This window comes from Vulpes vulpes, chromosome 10 (genome assembly GCF_048418805.1).
Source record: "Vulpes vulpes isolate BD-2025 chromosome 10, VulVul3, whole genome shotgun sequence".
In the NCBI taxonomy this organism is placed as follows: Eukaryota; Metazoa; Chordata; class Mammalia; order Carnivora; family Canidae; genus Vulpes; species Vulpes vulpes.
In genome coordinates this window covers 35,343,484-35,367,186 of record NC_132789.1, presented here as the reverse complement: position 1 = coordinate 35,367,186, position 23,703 = coordinate 35,343,484, and the positions used below count along the sequence as shown (strand labels likewise).

General features: G+C 44.7%; 1 protein-coding gene across 17 annotated transcripts in view; it reads right to left on the bottom strand.

The window, feature by feature from the left end:
* A1CF (APOBEC1 complementation factor) overlaps nt 1–23,703 on the bottom strand; it is an 83,073-nt gene that overhangs the window by 31,127 nt on the left and 28,243 nt on the right. For all 17 annotated transcript variants that reach the window (XM_026014793.2, XM_072723542.1, XM_072723543.1 and 14 more), the window contains 3 exons: nt 11,004–11,138; nt 8,482–8,612; nt 2,824–3,062 (listed from right to left, as the gene is read on the bottom strand). In XM_026014793.2, coding sequence (XP_025870578.1) covers nt 2,824–3,062; nt 8,482–8,612; nt 11,004–11,138 — 505 coding nt within the window. The remainder of the gene's footprint in view (nt 1–2,823; nt 3,063–8,481; nt 8,613–11,003; nt 11,139–23,703) is intronic.

Here is a 23,703-nt window from a genome sequence, read left to right as displayed (position 1 = left end):
CCCCCCCCCCCCCCCCGCGGTGCCACTTTCCCACGCCCTCCAGGTGACCCCGCGCGGGCTGATGCTGGGGCCACGTGAGAGCTCCCCAGAGCGTCCTCGGAGCTGGGCGCCGGCCTGTGTCCACGCACACCTGGGGAGGGAGCGGCCGCCGTCCACGGGGAGGGAGGTGGCTGGGCGGAGGGTCACGCAAGGCCGTGATTTTCTCTCTGCCTCCAAGTCTGGGTCAGTTAGGAAGGGAGAGCTCGTGGCCCTCGCCTGTCACGCGTGCTGAAGACCGCCTTCTCTCACGAGAGGCTCTCGGGGGATGCGGCCCTAAGCCTCTGCCCTGGGGGGGCCTACGGTGAGGCAGCAGGTGGTGCGTCCAAGCGCGTGGAGGCCTGGCCCCAGGTGCCAAGAAGGAGCAGTTGGCTCGGGCCTGTCCGTGGTGCGGCTGCTGGGGGCCTGGCCACGCGCTCTGTGGAGGGCTGCCTGGGGAGGCGAGGGCCGCTGCCCGCCCAGGCCCGCTGCACCCCGAGACACAGGCTCTGCCGGGCCACGCGCGCTTTCCTTGGTGGAGGGCGGGTGCTCTGGGAACTCGGGTCTGGCCCCCGGAAACTCTTTTTCTCCCCTTCCGGAGCCTCTCTCACTGTGACCCTTCCTGGCCCCCCAGAAGCTTGCATGTATCTGGTGGCGCAGGTGACAGAGAGAGGCAGCTGGCGTGAGCTGCCACAGGCCCAGGCTGGGCCCTGAAGGCCGGGGCGGCGCAGGGGGCAGGGCACGGGTCGCTCCAGCGGGGACGCAGCTTTCGGAGCAAACAAGATGAGAATCAGCATGGCCTAAACCACAGGGGGGTCTGTCCCGCTGCAAAGAAGGGGCTTGCTGGGAAGTGGCAGGTGGCAGGTACAGCTGGGAGGGACTGGAGCCTTGAGGAACGGCCGCAGAGTCCAGTTCCCTCCGCAGCGAGCAGTGGGCGAGCAGCACCATTCAGCCCCTCGGCACACAGCGATCAGGTTCCTACTGCTTGCCCTAATCCTGGAAAGGATGACGTGAGATTTGGGGGAACATGAGTAATCTGGTGGTGACGGTTGGGACGGAGCAGGTGAACAGTGGGGTACCTCCAAAAGAGAGCAGGGCTCGGAGAATAACCTGGAATTTTTTAAAAGAGTCTACGTTCAGCAATATATGTTTTTAGACTCCACCATAGTCTGACATCAGGATGGACACAGGGGACTTCTTCATGGCAGAAAAGAGGGCACCAAAGGGGGGCTTGCCGAGGGGCTCAGGACGCCTGCTGAGGAGCATCAGGGGTACTCTGCACCCGCGCAGCTCAGGGTCTGCCCGCGGAAGCATCCTCCTTAAAAATACCCATCTCGGTAATGGATCCAGCAATCTGGGTGGGGGGGTGGGGGCTGTCTCCTGCCCTCTCACTTTAGCTGCTTTCATGAAAATATTAATAAGATCTCTCCCGAGGCACCTGGGTGGCTCGGTCGGGTGACCCCTGACTGTTGGTTTCTGCTCAGGTCATGATCTCAGGGGCCGGAGCTCAAGACCCGGGTCTGGCTCCCTGCTCAGGGCTGAGTCTGCTCCACACTCTCTCCCTCTTCCTTCCCCTCTGCCCCTCCCCCCATCAATAGATAAATCTCTTAAAAAAAAAAAAAGTCATTCCCATCTTCCAATTTTGAAAACTTCTAGCCTCTGAGTTAAAAAAAAAATTTTTTTTTATGGTTTAAAGTAGAGTCAACGCACACTTTACCTTCGTGTCAGGGGCACGACGTGGCGACTGGACAACTGTATGCGTTACGCTGTGCTCCCCACGAGAGTTGCTACCACCTGTGACCATACGGCACTATTGTGATCCCACTGTGTTCCCTACGCTGCGCCTTCCATCCCCATGACTTGCTCAGTTTGGTTCGTTTTTAAGAATGTGTATGGGGCGGGGGCTGGGGGGCACCTGGATGGCTGCAGTTGAGCATCTGCCTTGGCTCATGGCGTGACCCCCCTAGTCCCGGGATCGAGTCCCGCATCAGGCCTGCTGCTCCCTCTGCCTGTGCCTCTGCCTCTCTCATGAATAAATGCATAAAACCTCAAAGAAAAACAAGAACAGGTACGGGGACACTATAGGTAGTGTTGGTTTTGTCTCTAATTCTGGCGGCTCTTCCATGGTGCTCGGGAGAGGAGTTGATTCCACTGTCTCCCATTCCGTCATTCTCGAAATCCCCTTGTTTTAATATTGATTTGACTTAATACCTTACTTTGTGTGAGTTTTAGTGACTGTTTGAGAACGAGCAGAGGATTTTCAACAATTTCCCGAGGCCGGCCTGACCGAGGCAGGGCCCTGGGGTGGGGGCCTTTACACACAGGGGTTGACGGTCATTGCCCAGATGGGGCCCACCCCGTGGTGGTAGCACCCAGCAGGTGCCTGCCATTGGAGGGCCACAGGCCTAAGTGTTAGCCACGGCAGAGTCGCCGGGGCAGCGTCACCGTCAGGCTCATCCTCCACGGTGAGGGACACCAGGCTCCAGTTCTAGCAGGCCTGCTAGCAGCTGCGCGGACCACCCAGGCACATGCTCACTTTTGAGGCCATCCTCCATTGTGACGCTTCACGAAAGGGTCAGGCTCGTGGCTCGGGGTCCCCCCAGTGCACACGTGTTACACTCCACGCATGGTTTTCAAAACCTCATGGGTGAAAGCTCCGGGGGCCCGAGTGTACCGTGACCTAGGTGACGGGAGGGCTTGGAAGCCCACGGAAGCCCCTCGGGAGCCCACGCGGCAGCCAGCGCCCCTGTCCCCGCCCGGTGCCCGGCACACGCGGCAGGTGGGGCTGCCTGGGGACGGGGTGCCCACCTGGCAGCAGCTTCCTTCGGGCCATGGCAGCCGTGCGATGACTCTCATACTCCACGAAGGCGAAGCCCCGGTTTCGGGTCTTATCTGCGGCGCTCGGGTAGACGATGACGTCGACGACGCCTTCGGTGACCTTCTTCATCTCTGCTAAGATCTCTTCTCTTTTCTTGGTCTTCGGGATGCCCCCCACAAACAGTCGACAGTTGTCCACGCTGGCACACACCCCGAGGAGGCGCCCGTTTCTGCAAAAATAAAACAAAACCGGAGGCAGGCGCTCTTTCTGCTCGGCAGGGACCCCCGCGTGAGTGGGGCTCGGGCCGGAGGTGGCAAAGCCTGTGACCACGGACCCGACGTGGGGTGTGCTCACGTTTCCTGGCCCGGGGCTCCCTTCTTTCCCAGCCAAGTAGGGAAGGGAAGACTTCCGACATGACTGCCCCTAATAATTGTCCCTTATGGGGCACCCGGGGGGCTCCGTGGGCCAAGGTCTGCCTTCAGCTCAGGCCATGACCCCGGGGTCTTGGGATGGGGCCCCACGTCGGGCTCCCTGCTCAGCGGGGCAGCTGCCTCTCCCTCTCCCTTTCCCCCTCCCTCCTGGCTGGTGTGTGCTCTCTTTCAGATAAATAAATAAAATCTTTTTTTTAAAAAAGAAATGATCCCTTATGCTGGGCAGGTTTTCCCGTATTATCTCATTTGACCTAGCTGAGGAAGGTGGGCAGGCAGGTGCTGGAGGAAGGCTGGAGGCCCCGAGAAACTCAACGACCTGCTTAAGGTTTTGTAGACGGGGAGGGCTGGGGTTCACCTGCAGACTCTCGGGTCCCTCCCATCCCTTCCACGCGGGCCCGCCGAGGGCACGTGCATGCGTTCCTCCACCGGCAGGTGCAGAGGAAGCTCTTGGGAAGCGGGGTTGCTCAGGGAAAATGCATCAGAAACCTTTTGTGTATGATTTTGGGGCATATAGTGCCCCTTCTGGGAAAGTGTGTCTAGCCAAGAGATGAACACCAACAATCTTGTATCAGGACATTCGCTGCTATGATTTAAAATACTCCCCAGATTGGAAATCAAAATATGCCCCCCTCCGGAACCGGTCTGATGCCTGGTGGCTGAGATGACGTTGACCCTGCGGCAGGGCCTTGCCCCCTCGTGCCCGTAGTCTGGCTGTAGCCTCGGTTCCCGGTGCACCACGAACTAACAGCCACCTACTGGGTCATCTAAGAATGCCTCTTCACCTTTGTACGTGTCCCCTGGGGTGGACACTACTGCTCCGGCTGAGGCTCACTGCTAAATTAAAGATGAGCGTTTACACCGTAGACTGCTCAACAGCGCAGTAGCGTAGGAGAATATTTATTGGTTAAAACAGCAGCTCACACACACACACACAAAAAATCAGCTCATGAGATGCTACTGGCTTAAAAAAAAAAAAAAAAAGACATCAAGATATGCATATGAGACCATGTTGATGAACGCTGTACCGAAACCTTAGGAAGACCATGCAAAGTAGAAAGCCGACATAGTGACTGTCTTGGGGGCAGTGGGATTGTGGATGGAAGGTGTGAACTTTTATTGGCTTTTTTTGGGCTGTTGTGTGGCTTTTGTAATAATAGGAAGTTAGTACAGTCATTAAAATGGGGAAAGCTCCTTTCACAGAAAGGACTTGCACGTCATGAATAGAAGCACTCCGCTTTCCCGGCACTGGCGGCCTCAGTGGGGTTGGGCCTCCGCCCGGCTCGCCCTCCCTGCCTCGCCGAGGACCTGGGGACCACGTGTCAGAGCTGCGACGCATCCCTTGCCATCCGCTGAACGTTGTCCAAGGAATGTGCTTTTCCTTGCAGGAAGGGAAGGGGGAGCTGAAGGAATATTTCAGGGTTTTTTTTTAACTTAAAAAAAAAAAAACTCCCTCTATTCCAAAATATTATTTCCTTAGCAATCCTGTTATTTTTTTTTTAAATTTTTATTTATGATAGTCACACACACACACACACACAGAGGCAGAGACATAGGCAGAGGCAGAGAGGCAGGGACATAGGCAGACATGAAGCAGGCTCCATGCACTGGGAGCCCGACGTGGGATTCGATCCCGGGTCTCCAGGATCCTGCCCTGGGCCAAAGGCAGGCGCCAAACCGCTGCGCCACCCAGGGATCCCCAATCCTGTTATTTTTGATGGAGGGCCCGCCAGGTGTCAGCGACCAGCAGGTGGAACCTGGAATCTCCGTGTCCTGGTTTTAAATTTGTGTGGTCGGTCGGGCGCGTTCCCAGGACAGCTTGGCGACCAACAGCCATCGCTCGCAGGCCGAGGGCACGCGTGGACGTCTCCAGAAGCCCGGCGTTTAGACAGAGCTCCGTGCATAGTTGATGATGAAGACGATGATAGGACGGCTCCAGGGCTTCTCCGGGGTGCGGGCCTTATCTACCCCGAGACATAGCAGCTGAGAGCAAATCCAGGTCCGCCCCCCTCTCTGCAGGGAAGGTGCTCCCTGGCGGGACTGGTGGGGGCAGAGTAGACGTGGCTGGGATTGGCAGGCGGGGTCTCCGCTCCCCCGACGGGTCCTGTGCACCCCGCACCTCGATGTGTAGTGCGCCTCTCAGCCTCCCCTCGCTTCTGGCGTCCAGCCAGACTTTGACTGGAATGTGGCCCCCAGCTTGCTCCTTCCAGATGCTTTGTGATGTGTCCCCCCAACCCCGGTCCCTCCACCATAATCATCAGCGAACGTCCACGGCGCATGTGAGCTTTGCCTGCATCACCTATATTTTGGGAATGTCCCAGGAGGGCGGCCCATCTTCATGTCTCGTAGACGCCGCCGCCGGAGTTAATTCACAGGGTGCCATCGCACATCTCTGCCACACGTCACTGGTGTCCCCGTCTCACACCCTGTCCGTCCGCAGAGGCAGGGGCAGGCCCACGCGGAACGGAGCGTCAGCACACGCGGCCACCTGCGCGGCCTACCTGCGTGGCCGGTCTGCATCCGTTTTGAGAATGACCCTCACGCTTAGGCTGCCGGGGCTCCACGTGGGACCAAGGAGCGGGGCCTTTTCTGATCCTCGCCGCCCTGCACCTGTCATACCAAAAGGCTACGTTGACCCAGGGCTTTCCGTGGCCCTTTCCCCAAACGCTTGTGTTTAGGTCGTCTCCACGCCAGACGCCCAGAGCGTGTGAGTAGTTAGGTGCTGACGGTAAAACCATTGCTGGAAGAAGTCCCAGGATTTAATCTGCTCTGGTCGCCTGGTTCCCACACCAGACAACCCCCCCACATACCAGACACAGCTCTCCTGGCTCCCTGGAGACCTGCGTGGGAGGGGAACTCCCAGGACTTCCCTCCAAAACTCTGCTCCACGATCTGACCCGCGGCCTGAGTGGCCAGGCCACGCTGGTTGCCAGTCCATTCTGTCTTTTTGTGACTAAGGGACTGAAGAAACATGACCCAGTAACTGGTTTACAGAATTCTAAGGACAATAATGCAGGACTTATTCAGGGCCTAGAGGGAGTGAGAGGAAATAAATGGCAGGAAAGCCCTCTGTATTCACGCTGAGGATGACATCAGTTTTGAGACGCAGAAACATATGAAAATTATTTTCTTAGAATTGCTGAATGTGCTAATATGTAAGAGGTCCATCATTCATCGACCCATTACTGTGTTCCAGACGCCGGGGTAAACGTCTAAAAGTCTATAGTATCCCCGCCATCACCGCTCTGACATGCGTCCTAGTAGTAGCCCCACTTTCGGGATGAGGACACTGAGGCTCGGGGAGGTAAAGCCACTCGCCGGCACTCAGGTGGAGCCTGTCCGACCCCAAAGCTGTTGCTTTTCAACCGCTGTACGGGTTTCTCTTCCAGGGGGCTCAGGGCTTCCTTTGAGAGATGATTTAGGACAATTCTGTCCGTAGGTGAAGCTTGTAGGACTCAGGCAATTTCATACGTTGGCCCCGTTTCCAGTTTAAAATCCAGTTAATTGACTGCACAGGGTCAATTATGCCCTGGAAGCTTCCACTGGTCCCATGATTTGCAATATCATCCAAGTCTGGCTGGCCCTGTGACCTCTCTCCTGGCTCTGACATCGTACACGCCGTCCCCTCTTCAACAGCTCCCCCGGGGAAGTCTCATGCGAATCTAAACTGTGACTTCCCCCAAACTGAGCTCCCCACGTCCCGGCTATTCCTCCGGTCTTCCCACCTCAAGGGCACCACCTCATCCACAGATGCTGGGACCAACATCCTCGCCTTCTTCCCTGAGTTCTAACACTGCTCACACTCTCTAAATCCAATGTTTAGCCAGTCTTGTCTGTTCAACCTCCGGGCCGGACTCCAGGCCCGACCCCTGCAGCACCTGCACCACCAGCCCCTGTGCACCTGCTGCAATCCCTTGTCTAGACCTAGACTACTCCCCGCTTTCCCTCTGGCTTCCCTGCTACAGTCCACGCTGCATCCAACAGCCAGAGTTCTGTTTTAAAAAGCATGAATCTAAAACAAAAACAAAAAACACATGAATCTCATGGAATGTTTTCCCTTTTTATCAGAACAGAAGGCAGATCTTGAATCATGGAGCATAAGGCTCTCAGACGACGCTGCCCTCAGGTCTCCTCTCTGTTTCTACCTCCTCGGCTTTGTTCTCCAACACATTGAACTTGTTCTCGTTTTGGGGGACTTGGCACTTGCTGTTCTTAATCTCCGGAATAATCCTCCTCCAGACCTGGCCGTCCTGGCTGGATCTTTGCTTTCAAGTCTCAGGTAAAATTGTACTTTCGTGGAGAGTATTTTTTTTTCTTTTCAAAAAAGAGTTTATTTATTTATCCACGAGAGAGGCAGAGACACAGGCCGAGGGAGAAGCAGGCTCCCTGTGGGGAGCCGGATGTGGGACTCGATCCCAGGACCCCGGGGTCACGGCCTGGGCCGAAGGCAGATTCTCCACCGCGGAGCCACCCAGGCGCCCCTGGAGAGTGTTTTCTTAAATGCACCAAGTTAGAGTGGCCACCTCCTCACAGGTGGTTTTCTTTTTTTATTCTTAATTTTTTTTTTAAGTGTAGCTGACACACAACATGACATTCATTTCACAGTGATTCCGCTTCTCTATTTTCCTCTGCTCAGCACCATACAGCACTATTAAAATACCCTTGATTCCATGCCCTGTGCTGTGCCATTCGTCCCAGTGACTTACCCCATAACTGGAGGCTGTGTCTCCCCTCTCCCCTTCACCCATTTTGTCCAGCCTCCCTCCTCCCCCCTCTGGCAACCATCAGGTCATTCCCTGTATTTACAGGTCTGGTTCTGCTTTTCGTTGGTCTCATTTGCTCCTTTTAGAGTCCTCATGATTTTCATAGTCCTAAAAAATCTTCTATCTCCATTTGCTTACAACGAGGATAGGAAAAGGCATCTTGAAATTTCCAATATTTTGAACAGTGCCCATCACACGCACATTTGTGCAACAGATGAATTAATGATTTTTGTTTCTTTGAGCATTTCACAAAACTTAGCTTGGTACCTTAGGTAATGTTGACATTAAATAAACATTTTATCAAATTGATTTTCACCAAGGAAAAGACGCCTTTTTTTTTTTTTTAAATGTCCAGTCTGGCTGTCTTTTGCATAGACTGTATTAGATAAGTTTGATGGAAGAACAGATACAGGTGCATTGTCTGCTTCACTTTTTAACCACAAGAGGTAGATCTTACCTAATTTCGTAGTTGTTAAGTTGCTTGATTGCATCCTTGGCTTCCTGTCTATTTGAGAAAGTTACAAATGCATACCCTCTATTGTTGCCATTAAAATCCATCATCATTCTCATTTCATAAATTTTACCAATCTACAAGTAAAAGAAAGAGAGAATCCATGTATGTCCATTTGTACTTCCAAATGAAAACACACACACACACACACACACACACACACACACACATACACACTGTTTTCTGAAGTCTTATCTCTGCCATATTTGGCATTTGCATCCTGTGGGGAATGGTTTGCATATTTTCATGCTGGGTTCAGATCTGTTATCTGACTCATGGGCAAAGTCAAGTTAAATAAAGAAAGCGCGTACAAATGCATTTCAGCTTGACTTCGCAGAATATGTTTTCGATAGAGCAAATGGCCTTTCCTTTTTTTTTAATAATAAATTTATTTGTTATTGGTGTTCAATTCGCCAACATACAGAATAACACCCAGTGCTCATCCCGTCAAGTGCAAATGGCCTTTCATCACACAATTATCTGTGGATTTATCCGCTGTCCTGGGACCTAAAAATGCGTTTATCATCAGAAGCACAATTTCTTTTTTTCTTTTTTTTCTGTTTCTTTTAAAAAATTTATTCATGGAGAGAGAGAGAGAGGGAGAGAGAGAGAGAAGCAGAGACACAAACAGGCTCCATGCTGGGAGCCTGACATGGGACTCCATCCCGGGTCTCCAGGATCACGCCCTGGGCCAAAGGCGGTACTAAACCGCTGAGCCACCGGGGCTGCCCCAGAAGCACGATTTCTTGATAGATTTGTCCTTGCCTACTCCCTTGGCCTCTCAAGTTTCTGTAGTTTAATCTAGATTTGGTCATACTCTACCACTGATATTTAAAACAAAGACCCAGGATGCTCACTTGGAACCTTGCTGATTTCTTAGCTTTATCCCACCATGACCTCAAGATGCAAAGGGAAGATGTGTTTCAGAGGATGATCTGGGGATTCTTGTTTTATTTTATTTTATTTTATTTTATTTTATTATTTTATTATTTTATTTTACTTTTTATATATATATATTTTTTATCTGTAGGCTGAAGGTAGATGCTAGTTTTATATAACCAGCCCAAGGTCCGGACCTCCACAGAAGGCGGGCACTCATTCTATCCCTCTGACTCCAGCTCTTTTGTTTTGCCTAAGTACTGTTCCTTCCTGCTACCCCAAATGCTCTCCAGCAATCCAGACTCAATAATTTATTCTTGCTGGCGGCTGTAGGATGAGTGGCCCTAATAGATAGGAGAGGCATATGCAGGAAGAAGAGGTGTTATTAAATGTGTGCTATTACCTCAGTGCTTGGTTACCTCCTGACCCAGCCTCCCCCACCCCAGGGTACTCAGTGGTGGACGTTTATCTATCCCGGGCTCATTCAGAAAGAGTTCAAGCATGCTTCATCTGTTTCAGGTGTTTCGTGGTGCTCATTTTCAAGTTCAGTATATAAAATTCTTAAAGGATTAAATCCTTATAATTTGTGCATGTGCCAAGTGATGTCATTCATATAAAATTAGGAGCAGTTCTGAATCTGAGTTATACACATACGCACAACTGATTTTGGCATTTAGGGAAAGAAATAACCAGATTAGAATTTTTCTAAATTTTCCAGGAATGTGGTTATTGAAACACAGCTTGGTAAAATATTGAAAATAAATTTTCATTTTCTGTTCTCCCTGTAACTTTGGGTTTAGTAACCATATGTGACTTGGAATTACAACTAAGGACATGTTCCTTAATTATATAATGACTTTGAGAAAGCACATTATTAATCTTATTTTTTTTTAATTTTTTTTTAAATTTATTTATTTATGATAGTCACAGAGAGAGAGAGAGGGGAAGAGACACAGGCAGAGGGAGAAGCAGGCTCCATGCACCGGGAGCCCGACGCGGGATTCGATCCCGGGTCTCCAGGATCGCGCCCTGGGCCAAAGGCAGGCGCCAAACCGCTGCGCCACCCAGGGATCCCACATTATTAATCTTATTGATGCACTAGGGCAGACAAATTCAAACTTGTAGAAGAAAATTTCATTCTGAGTCAGTGTCTAGGTACACCTTTGAGCCATGACAAACACACACACACACACACACACACACACACACTCTTTGAATGGGAACATGGTACGCTTTAGGAAGCCATATTAAGAGGTCAAGTTGGAGCAATCTCTTATTCTGGAGAGGTTGTTGTATTATTATAGAATGGGATCTTGCCTCAAACTCAGTGCATCTCTACAGATCAAGGATCAGAATTTGAAAGTTAGCAGCAGCAGTAGTTCAAGCAATCAAATAACAGGAAGAGCTACGTCTTCCTCTTATAGTGACAATAAGGGGACAGCCACTAACAGGAACGTTTTGACTCTGTCCATGTTGAGGAAGGGCAATTGGAAGAGAAGCCACCACCGACCAAGACGAATAAGTGCTAAACAAAGTGTGCAATATTTTTCCCTTGAAAGATAAGAAAATATATTAAATTTTGGACTCACTTTTTCACATAGTGGTATAAGTTCATCCTCAAAAAGGTCTCGGGGAAGTTTTCCAATAAAAATTTCACAGCCTCTTTCTGGGGGTGCAGCATCCCAGCCCGGTGGAGGGCCGCCATATTTTCTTTGTCCATTTTCCTGCAAATTCCAGGTGGATTGTATAAGGCAGAGAAGAAAACAATAAAACCTTTAGTTCAAGTTCCTCAATTATTTTCAGGATCATGATAAGGAACCTATTTATCATTGACAGGTAATAGTGAACTGGTCAGAGGATAAAATCAAGTTCTCCTTTATGGGGATTTTAATACCATGCTCTGTGCTTCAGCAACTTGCTTGTGAGAAGTGTTGTGAAAACACATAAAGTGCTGGACAGATTAATTATTGTCATTCAAACTCACCAAAGCCTGATTATCAGAGGCTCTGACTGTGCTGTGAATCCAGGGCCCTGCTGTAACATGGAGTCTCTGCGGGGCGTCAGTAAGGGCTCTGGAGCTGGGCTGCCTGGCTCCATGACTCACTAGCTTTGGGGCTTTGGGCAAATGACTTCATTTCTTAGACCCTCAGTATTAATCATAATCAAAGAGGGGATAGTATTGGCTTTTTGACTAAAGGAGATAATACATCAAATATGCATGGCACTGTTCTAGGCATGTGATATGCAGTCAATAGTTACTAGTTCTCTTCTTGGCCCCCTGGATTTGGGCTGTCTCATGTGCCAAGCAAGGCCATGTGAGCCCCTAAATAGAAACATTGTGAAGATGAACATCTGAAGAAGTGGACTGGCTCCTGTTGTGGGTAGCCAGTGAGGGACTTGAAATTAAATTTGTTTGCTTTTCTATGTGTATTCTTAAAAGTCATATGTTAGTTGTTTAAAGACATTGTTTTATATGATAGTTTGTTTAAAATCAAAGGTAGAGCAGCTTCCAGTTTCACTGTTAAATCTTTATATACAGCAACTTGGGACTTTTTCAATTATTTTAGAAGTATTAGCACAAAGGCTTTTGGTTCACAGTGTAAATTATGTCACAACTGGAGAGTTGTGATCATTTTTTTATTCTTAATTTATATCATATTGCTTTAAACTAAAAAAAGGTGTCAGAAAGGTATTCGACCTCAATTATTTTTTGCCTCCAAACAACTGGGTGTTTACTTATTTCACTAAATATTTTAATATTTGCCTCAAGAGCTTTTGCGTTTTTCCTTCCTCCTATATTCTTGTGGAATCATCTAGCAGCAACGATAACTTTTGTAACACTGAGAAATGAAATGTTTTATTCTTCCAGGGGAAGAAAAATGCCTTAAGGATTCAATGAGATCTATCTCAACCAAGAATTTTCTGAAAAACATGAAGTTCATATTTTCAAAGATATATTAAAAGTCCTAGTTACTTATTTTCTCACCAAAACCTGTATGACATTTACCACTCACCAGACACTGTTGTCACTGTTCAACGGATTAAAGACTACTGCTGTTCTCATTTTACAGAAAACCCTGAAGCCCAAAGGGATTAAGTAATTTGCTGAGGTCACATAGTTGGGGAGAGGCAAAGCCAGGATTTGAACCTAGACAGTCTGGTTTCAGAGACCATCAGTTTAATCCCCACATCTGCCTTGTTCTATGGAAGCCTAATTGTTTATAACAGATCCATACCTTTACATACTCATTCAGGAAAAAAAAAAAGATCATGTCATTAAATTGCAGACTCTCTGCTGCATTTAAAATCCTTTCCAATTTCCAATCATTCTATTACACACATTTTGGAAGGACATAGTTGATGTCCGTTGCTTATCAGGGGGGATATTTCTATTGCCGAACTAAAAATCCATCTGCGTTGTCTGACCCTGACCATTTTGTTGATGACGACCCCTCTGAGGCCATTTCTGTATGCTAAATGTCTAGAGGTCTGTAAGTCTACTCAATGGATCACTGGAATAAATGTGTATAAATTTGGTAGTATTTTTATTCTTCAGTTTGAAAAAAACAAATTTTCATCCCATAATACTAAAGTAGCTATTCCAGAATTTCTGATTTGACAGGCTTTGTCTGATAGTTTCAAAGTAAATAGGCAACCAACAGACTGACCTTTTGAATTTTCCCTTCAACTTTCTTTCTTGCTAAAATTGCTAAAAATATCACCGAACTCTTTTGTGCACATCCTGTTAATAGGAGGATCATCTGCTTATGAGCCAAGAAGATTGGGCAGGAAAGCTTATTAATTGTCTTTCTGTGGTTTCTATAAACACTTGACAAAAATTCCCCAAGGATATTTTTTTGGGGATTACAGAGTCTGGTTGGTTCAGAGACGCCCTGAAGTCCACTCACTGAAGTCCACTCACGGGGGGAATCTGCTCTACGAACCGCCCACTGGGCTTGGAATGCACCAGTGGTGGCAGCCCAGGCCAATTTAAGACAGTGCTGGGCGTTAGTCATGGAATTAGAATAGCTGTCCATTACTCAGAAAGGACAGTTGGGAGCTGGAGTGCTAGTATTTTTGGCCCTGTTTTTATAGTTGAGGAGTTTAAAATAGATAAAGCCCAGTTATAATGGCTCTTTCCCCTCCTGGCTGATGTCCTTCTCGTGGGATGCATTCCCCTAGTAGCACAAATGTATTAATAGCTCAGAGAGAAAGAATATAGGTTTTTGTTTCTCGTGAGAGAATGTTCGTTAAACTTTGGGAACTTTTATTTTTCTAATCAAACACTTGGAAACCATTTACTCCCTCTCCTAGCACATAAATAGATAGAAACTTTCAACTATGTAAATTAAACATTGCTGGTGTAATTCTAACTATAAATCCAGTGGGTGTAATTCACATACTGGAGCCTACGCCTACCTAGTAACTCAGTTTATATATCAAGAGTATTTGAAAGTCCCTCTGGCACAGATATTTTAAGCCATTCACTATGGGATCATAGAGTCTTTAAGAAATGATGTACACCATCTTCTTGATGATGAATAAAACCACCCAAACTTCCATAAATGATTGTAAGCAATAAATCTTAGCATGAGATCAAATGGACTGAGTTCATTTTGGCCACCTGGCATCTGACCTTTTTATATATCCAGGGAATCTGAGCCAAATTGCATTTTTCTACAAGAGTTAAAAAAGGCCAAACACTTGCTATTCCAGCTTCTTTTGCAGCTCGGATAGTGATGGTTGCAATAAAGTAAAATTGAGTTCTGGTGCAGAAATCATAACGGTGCAAACTTCAGTGTTGAGCACCCCATGATACATTTTCTTATCATTCCTGATTTGCAATGTGGTTTCCTAAAAACCTTGAAAACCTTCCTGAACACTTACTCTTAAATCTAGTTCTCCAAATCAAAGTTTCCACAAACATTCAATGAACTCCTTTTCTGCATAATCGGCCAGAGTGGACTTCTGTTACTTACACGTAATAGTAACAGCAGCAAAAAAACAAAAAACAAAAAACAACCCCCCAAAATCCACAACAGTTAATTCTAATTGAGTCAGGGCCTTTTGATGTATTAACTCATTCAATTTCCTCAACAAAGCTGTGGGGATGATACTATTCATTTTATAGATGAGGAATCCAAGGCATAGACTGAGGCCAAAGTCACTCAAACTGTAAGTAACAAAGACAAAATCTGAATCCCAAGCCTACGCTTGTATTAATACTTTTCTTTGGTTCATATATTAACCCAGTATGCTCATTTTGCAGATAAGGAAACTGAGACCAGAGATATCATGTGACTTGCCTGCAGTCACACTGGTTTAATTTGTTGCATGAAACTAGACTGAAGGTCCTCTGATTCCCAGTGCGGTGAATTTCCTGGCGCACGTGCCATCCAAAGGCATGATGGCATTTTTCTCAGGCTTATGAGTCTCATAATTCTTTGTGTTGTGCTATGCCTACTTTTTACTTTCGCCAGATATGGAGACCACATGGTTTGTTGTCTCCTCTAAGTGAGCCCATCTATAACCTGGAAGGAGATTAATTAATAAACCCCTATACAGTCTGGTTCTCTTAAGTTTCCTGAGCAGTAATTTCCATTCCTTGAATGACTCTTTGGAAATTATCTGTAATCCACTTTGTGGTTCTCTTTGGTCCTTTGTTTTTTCTTGCCAAGGGGAAGAAGTTGTGTACATTCCCTTCTTAAACTGCTTTCAGATGCTCTCTTGCCATTTTCCAACCAGCTATGTTTCTCTTTATTTCTGTTCCTCTTAGCTCGGGTGCTAGACAATCCACTTGTGCTCGGTGGCATCCGTCGCCTTTGCAAGCATGGCGAGCACCAGGGCCATGCCCAGGACATTGGTTCTGTGGCCAGACTCTTGGAGACTGTTTTCAACTGCCGATGTCTGTGTATTGAGAATGTGTGTCAGGACTGTGTCTTTTGAAGTTTGTGACTTAATACCATGTTTTCCCAGTTATTGATTTGTGAGATTGGATAAAGTTCTTTATTAGACATTATTTCTATTCCCCCTATATACCACCTATAGATCTCATGTGTCATAGACTTCAGGGCGAATCTAAGAGTACTTAGATGAACCAAAAGGGTCCTCTTAGATGATTTTACCATTGGTCTGTTAAGAAACGTTTTGTCCCATGAGGCCAACAGACAGTGCTCTGGGGAACACTCATTTTGTTAATTCTGAAGATAATGATCTATCTTGCGTATTTTTATTCACCTTCACCATCATAAGATCAGTGACCTCAGGTTGGCCACCTCTATTTTAGGCTGGGAAATTTTTAAAAAATAGGGTTTCTCTGACTTATATGCTGTGGAATTTGATCTTACCCTTACTAGCTCTATTTTTTACAGCACTTACAAAGCATAGCCAATAGGCATGTTAGGTATTATTTTTCTAAAAATAGGAGGAACAATAATAATCGTGATATAAAGGCTGAGTAAATAGGATGTTAAAATTTATAGAGATGTGAGACTACATCTGGAAACTAGGAAGGAAAAGCTAAAGCATGAACATAATAGGTAAATATAAATTTAGGTTTATCCTGATATAGTTTAGTGTTTCTGAAAGTACAGTGTGTGAGATATTAGGTGGTTTATAGGCCATTGGTTTATCTTAATAGGTATGCATTTTATTGTACATTAGAAAACATGTAACTACCATATAAAACCTGTGGCTTTTCCACTTCTGTAAGCGAGAAAAAGTTTACCTTTAGAATTAACTTGAATAGAAATAGCTGATTTAATGGATTCTGAATAGTATTATTGGTGGCATGTGTTTATAGCAAAAAATAACAAAAAAATGTATGTAGATTTGGTTCTTGACAATTATTTGTTTCACTTTCCACAGAGCCCTTACATTTGATCTTAAGGAAATAAATGTTCAATGTGGTTCTTCCATGAAAATGACTTTCAGCAAATTAGGAATCATGTTCTCATTTCACTTTGGAAAGCTGACAACTGAAACCCTATTCCCTAGCAAAATATTCCTAATAGCATCTCAGGTTGTTCACTGTCTTACAGAGGCAGAACTAATTTATGATATCAGATGATGTATTTAATAATCTGTAATATGTGCCCTTTCCCTTAAAGCATTATGTGCTGCAAACTACTCTTTCGGAATTCAGTATCTCACTATTTGAAGTATTCAAAAGCAAACAGCCTTAAGTGTAGCTTATCTTTCGTAAAGCTTTTCATAATACTTGTTTTTGACCAATGCATGGGAATATTAGATTCAAGGGTATCCTGACACAAAATTCAAAATCAGAAACACTTTTTGGAGTGTGCTTGTTTTTACAAAAGAGGAAGAATGAAATGCCAACTCACTTCTAAGACCCTGCATTCCCATTTTGCAATGAAGTCCACCTTACGAGGAACTGCACAGCACCTATTTGCATGAGACCAGATTTGCTGTGTTCACGCTCCCTTTTGGCTCTGCGTGTGTGTGTTGACACACTCCTGCAGTGTTCAGGGCCTCTCCATTCCATTCCAGAAATAACTGGGTGAAAGCTTTGGTGACTCCTTTATCCATTTGGGACTTTTACCTTTCAGCACGTGTAATTTATTCAAGAGGCCCATCCAACTTTTTATTATAGATAAAATTTGCCTTTTTGAGTTGAGTAATGTAATAGTAGATGGAAATCTGGTTAAATTATATAAAGCTGTTCACATACAAATGAAGACATTTGTCCCTGTGCAGAAGAAGAACGTTGGTTTGGGTGATTGCCCTCCTGTCCTGTCCTACTGTCCTATGTTCTCAACATAGGCCCAAAAGAATTCTACCTAATGCACTTGTTTTTTTTTTTTTTTTTTAGCATGAGAGGATTTTATGCAGTGATTATTCTCCTAACCAAATCCTCCATGAGTTTTAGGTTCTGACAAGCTGAGGGATTTGGCAAGGTGCTTAGCCTTTCCTGACTTTAAAGTCTTCGTTTATAGAGGGACGGGGCTGACCGGGTTATGATAGCAAAGGTCTCAATGTAAGGGGGTCGGATGCTTGTGAAAGGGAGGCTGCCCTTCCCCCCACAGTTGATGGCGGGAAGATGTTCAGAGACCGTTTCATGAGTTAGTCAAAAAGGACCCTTAAAAAGGGAATGTTGTAGGGATTTTAAAAATCAGTGTGTCTCCGGTTGCATGTCTGCTTGACACCTGTTCTATTACTAATTGACTTTCTTTGCACTGATTTCCCTTCTTAAAGATATCTTTATCTATATAAAATATAAATCATTTTTATAAGCACAGTATCAGGATCCTTTCCCACACCTAGAAGGTGACTATAAAAACAATTGCAAAGCGGGAAATTGTGACCCCATTCCAGCTAGGCTTGTTGCCTTCTAAAGCCTCTAAGCACGAGTACTGTTCTCTGTGTTTAAGAAGATGGGCAGGGGCTGGGGAGGTGTTCAAGACCTTCCTCCCACAACTAACTTTTCTCATCAGAAAGTTTGAAAGAGAATCCAAAATGCTGTTGATCCTTGAACAACACATATTTGAACTCTACAGGCCCATTTACGTGCATTTTTTTTGTTTTTGTTTTTTTAACAGAGCTGTAAAAATATTTTCTCTTAGGATTTTCTTAGCGTCTCTCTGGCTTTATTGTAGGAAAGCAGGATATATAATACAACATACTAACTGTGTGCTAATCAGCTGTGCTTGTTATCAGTGAGGCTTCTGGTGGGCAGTGGGCTGATAGTGATTCTGGTTTTGGGGGAGGTCAAAAGTTAATAGGCAGAGTTTTGAACTGTGGGGGCTGGGTCAGCACCCCAATCCCCACTGTTCAAGGGTCAGCCATAGAATAATTCTTACTCTGAGATTCAAAGTGATTTAATGCGATGCCATTGTCCCCTTCAGCATCCTCTCTACTCTCTCTCTCTCTCTCTCTCTCTCTCTCTCTCTCTCTCTCGTACCTCTGACACGATGTTAAAAAGAAGCACAACTGCTGAAATCCTGTGCAAATCTCACGATTGGATAGCATTGCGATCCGACTGCTTTTGTCCTCACCTATGTTACCTAGCTAGCTTTGAATCCCATGGGAGGGTTTTAGGTTCTGAAGAGGAAGAGTCACTTATATTTGGTTCATTACTAAACAGACTTATTTGGATAATGCTTAATACTTATTTTGATCAGTATTAAATAGCAATTTCAGAAATGCTGACTTTGCCTGCAAGCAAACTCCACAGCCCCCGAGAGCCATCCTTGCTTCTATATGCCTGAGTCATGAAGCTCCCACCTATTTTTAAATGGAAAACCCTGCATGCTTCTCGTTGAAGGGAAAATGCTCTCAAAGTGTGCAAAGATTTTGAACCTTCCACGGAAGAGCTCATCTATAACCAATTCTCTACTAGGCTGTTTGAGGAGAAATAGCTTCGGGAATACATTTCTATTTCTTGGGATCCTGAATTTCCCGTCACCTGTCAGGCCCACAGGCCTACATTTTCCACAAAAAGGGTCACAGAGCTGTTCCTTCATTTGGAGTCTTCCACGCCATGCTTTGGCATTCCTGGCTAGTAGAAGCAAAGGCTTCTTAGGAGTTTTAAAGCTGGTCTGTGGGTGGCTGGGCTGATAAGCTGAGGGAAACACGTGTCTGTGATGACCTACGGGCCCCATCCTGTTCTCATGCTTAGTCTACCTATTTAAAGAATTAATGTCAACACACTTGGTGAATGAAGTTCTTGGCTAGCAGGGACGTGAGCAGGTGCTATCAGGCAATGGAAGTAAAAGTAGGACTTGGGAAGCTATATTTTACTATGAAGTCAAACTCCTATTTCTGCTCCTAGGATTTTTGTGCCGTGGTTGGAAAAGAATGTCGATGCCACAGTCTTCTTTCATCTGCTTCTCACTGTGCTCATCTAGATGAAGCCGGTTATAAACACTGGGGTGCTAAGTGGCGTATTTTCATTGCATTATTCATAAGAAACAAATTGCCGCTTGAGAACTCCCCAAGTAAAATGATTGAAGCCCTTTGTACAAAACCAGAGAGATGAAGGGAGTTAATCTGGGGCACACCTAGGAGAAGGGTGGTATCCTAATTCCATGCATATGGATCTAGCACCATCCTTTCTGCCTTATGACTTGCACATATTTGTTGAAGAGATAAGCAAACTCTAATTAAAATCTGTGGTCGTATTGAAATTCCACATAAGAGAACATGCACAGCAAGCAGAGTTTGAGGAGTGGGAATTAAGCTGTATTTTGTTTTTCGCTGGAGGGAACCGTTTCCGGGATCCCAGCCTCAAGGCTGATTAATAGAAGAAGGGGGAGGATGGAGCCCACTCATTTCTCTTATTTATCTGGTGGAATCTTACTGGGTCTTAAAAATTAAGACATACTAATGTCTTTACTACTCAAAAATGCTGTGCATCTTAGAAATAATTCTGTTACGCGTACCGCCCAGGTGGCCGCCTCTGCTACGGACACTGTTTTGTCTCTGACTCCTTATAGGGTTCATTTTTGTGCTCATCCTCCAAGTGCCAGCATCAGTGTCCTCTTGCTTGAAAAGGGTCACCTGCTTTCTCTGTTACACCACCCGATTTATGATACTCATGGCACTGACCATGAACTGGGATTTTGGGGTTCCTCTACTAGATTATTTTCTGCCTCCCCTTGAGGATAATCTTCATGAAGGCAGAAACCGTGTCCCTTTTTGTGGAGTCAGCGGAGGGCTGAGTGAACGAGGGCTCAGGCTTGAGCTGCAGGAGTGGTTGGAACCAAGAGGGCGTACCTGCTTCTAGAAGGGAGTTTAAACCCTCATTCATGCTGTGGGGACTTTGCATTAGAAACTGTGGATTAGCTTCTCAAACAAAGTACTAGCATAAGCACCAGAGTTGAGGTCAGCAAACTTTTTTCTGTAAAGGGCCAGGTAGTTGATATTTTTGGCTTGTTAAAAGACAACTCTTTAAAAATGTGAAAAATTACTTGTAGCCTACAGTCAACAAAAACCTGCAGTGGCCAAATTGGAGTCCTGGCTCCCTTGGTTGGCCTCCGGCTCGTGTCTCTACAAAATTGTATAACCCTGGGACTAGTTTTCTGACTGCAGAATGAAAAGGTTGGACGATATCAATAATAAGCAAATGTCAAATCATTACAAAGATTTGAAAGACCAGCCTTTCAAAGACCAGGGACCTGTCCTGTACCTTCAGCAATGAGGTTTTCTCCATGAAAGTTTCCCAATTTTTTGACTGCTGACTGAATGCCACTTAAGAACAGTTTCCACTTCATGAGATGTTTTTTCCCTTATAATAAAAATAGTCCATACTCATTATAGAAAGTTTGGGGAAAAAGAGCATCAAGCAAGAAAAACCACTCTAATCAGTACTTATGTTTTATTATTTTCCAGTAGTTTTACTGTGTGTAAAGAATTTCTCAGAATATTATCTAGAAGCTATATATAGTTTTACATTCCCATTTTTAGGTGAACATTCTTGTTTGGATGTTTCTCTATGTCTTTCCTTGAAATTCTAGTTCTACGTGTCTATATAATTGGGAAATAGGAAGGTGACCATATTTTATGTGACGAGTAATATTTTATTGGAACTTTAGGATATATCTAATTTTTGACATTATAAATTCCATTCTGATAGACATCCTTATGTCTAAATATTTGTCTCCACTCATTAGGTCAGGGCATGGTCAGTTTTATGGCTCCATACAGAAAGGGGGCACTCACAGCGGTATTGCTCACTTAATGGGTCTTATGTCACCATTTTTAATTTTGGATAAACTCACTTTCATCCCAACTACTTTGTATGCATTTTAGGGCAGATGCTACATCTTATACTTCTATAATCCCAAGGCTTTCCACTAACACATTGTGTTCAATAAGAGGGACTAAAGAAACAAAACAGAAAAATAAAAAATCCTTTATGCATACTAAAGACAACGGGACTCTCATACTTCATAAAACTTTGTGTCATAGTGATTTTTAGAAAATTATCAGGGTAATGGGACAACAGTGCTAATACACACCATATTTTAAATTATTTAGAAATAATATGTAAGTATGGTAAATACATGATACATATGATAAATATTTTAAAATAACGTGACCAAGTATCCTACTTTTAAAAATATTTGGACTACTTGAGGGTGATCTTTATTAAATATATTTCTAGTTTTAGTTTTACTAGAATTAAAATTGATGTAAACTCATCACACTTTGGGTGGGAAGTTTTTTGAAAATGCTCATCTGTGAAAATGTGTTTTTCTGGCATTAAGGAGAAAATTCCAGATGGAACGATCATCATAGGTCAGAGCCTATGACCCACATCATTAACGCATTCTTGGAGAAGGGATTAGCATAATCTGATTTTTTTCTCTTTGACTCTCAAAACTATATTTGTTTTAGGAAACCTGGCAAGTTCAGTTAAGAATGAAAAAGTAGGGGGAAAAAGCACCACACACAATTCCATTGTCTGGAGACAAAGACTGTTGACAAAGTAATATCGCAGCATACTTCCTTCGAAAATATGGCTATGTGGCGCTGATGCAAGTATGAAGCTGAAGGTTTAACTTGTCAACATTACACACTTTTTATCATTATTTATTGAGTGTCGACTAAACACAGGGTATGGCATTAACTTGCTTTTATTCTCCAAGGTTCTTCGGTAAAATTTCCAGCTATCAATATCCAAAGATGTACTTGATGATATATATCTTTTAAAAATAATTCAAACCCTCACAGGCACCAAGTGTTGCATCAGTTGGCATATAAAACTGGCTCACGTTATTAAGTAACCTGCAAAATTCTATTTTTGACGGCTGTATTTGTCCTGCTAGTGATAAGAGAGCACAAATGAGTTACTCTCTGGTTTTCAAATTCTTGTTTTGCAAGTATTCATGGTCAGTCTCAGAGGCTGTGAAGATCCAACAAAAATAGATCCTTCAAAACCTAATTTAGCAAATACCATAAGATTTTAAATGGTCTTTTTATGGGTATGCTCCCTGAATTGTCTTAAGATGTTTCTTTAACTTTTTGTGCAGAGATTTTTTAGTATATGGGCTGCCGAAGTGAGCACTATGCAGAGATTTTTTAAAAAGGAAACCTGATGCTGCCCTCTTTTTGAAGGCTGATGTATGTATGGAAAAGGCTGAAGAGTCTCCCCTAAATCCCCAAACACTGGGGCTGTACCTCCCACGTGCTCTTCTCTTTGAGCCAGTTAATCCAGGCTGCTGACCAGAGACTAGATTGAGCAGATACCAGGATTGCAACACCATGACTAGTAGAGTGAGGGTAGGACCTTGCCAGTATTCTGGAAATTAAGGGTGAGAGGGGTTAAGGTACATGTTGAAGATCATACAACTTGCCTGTGGCAAAAGCAGGCTAACAGGTCTCCAATTTGAAGTCCTGGGTGACTTCCTGTACTCTGCAGCCGAATCAGGAAGGATTTTTTCAATTCATTCAAAATGTATTTAGATCTTGATTAGAGGCATTAGATCTGGATAGCTAGGTTTTAGAATTCTAGGTTTTACATTATGGAAGAATTTCTGACCCAATTAGTCATTCTGGTAGCAAAGAAATAGTGCTACTCAAAGTGAATCCTGTTAAAAGTTTAGGCTCACAAAATATTTTTTGCATGTCCTGTCATGCTAATCTCTAAAATTTCAATCATAAAGATCGTATTGTAATAGCTCTTAGTTTTGTAAATCTTGCTGGAAGTTCTGGCCAGTAGCAGTGTAATTATAGCCTGTAAATCCTGGGCAAGGTACCTAACCTCCTTGTGCCTTGTTTTCCTTATCTGGAAACTGGAGATGATTGGTGGTATTGTAAGGATTAAATGAATGAATTTATACAAACTAGTTAGAATAGAGGTGCCCACTAAATGTTTACTATTACTTAGTTGCTATTAACTTGTGGTTTCATCATTAACATTTTCTGAATGTAATTGAATATATAAGTTCAAAGTAATATGCAGATTGATCATATATTTTTGGGGCTATTTTATTGGGAAACATTTTTAATTATGAAAGTAAAATAGTCCTATTGGTTTCTCTTCCTCTATAGTGCAAATGTTCTTAACTCCTAGTGTTTGGTTTGTAAAATTATCTCCACTGCTATGTGAGTCTTTAAAAAATATACTATTTGTAAACTTTGTACATAGCTATAATAATATATTACAGTTCTCTGTCCTGCAGAGTTTTTTTTTTTTTTAATGATCACTTAATGGCCGAATACTATTTTGTTTGCAACGGGACTTTAAGATGGATGGGACTCTTTTTGGCCTCTGGTTTGGATATGAAACTAAACCCCTGGACCACCAAGCAGGATGAGAAGGTAGCA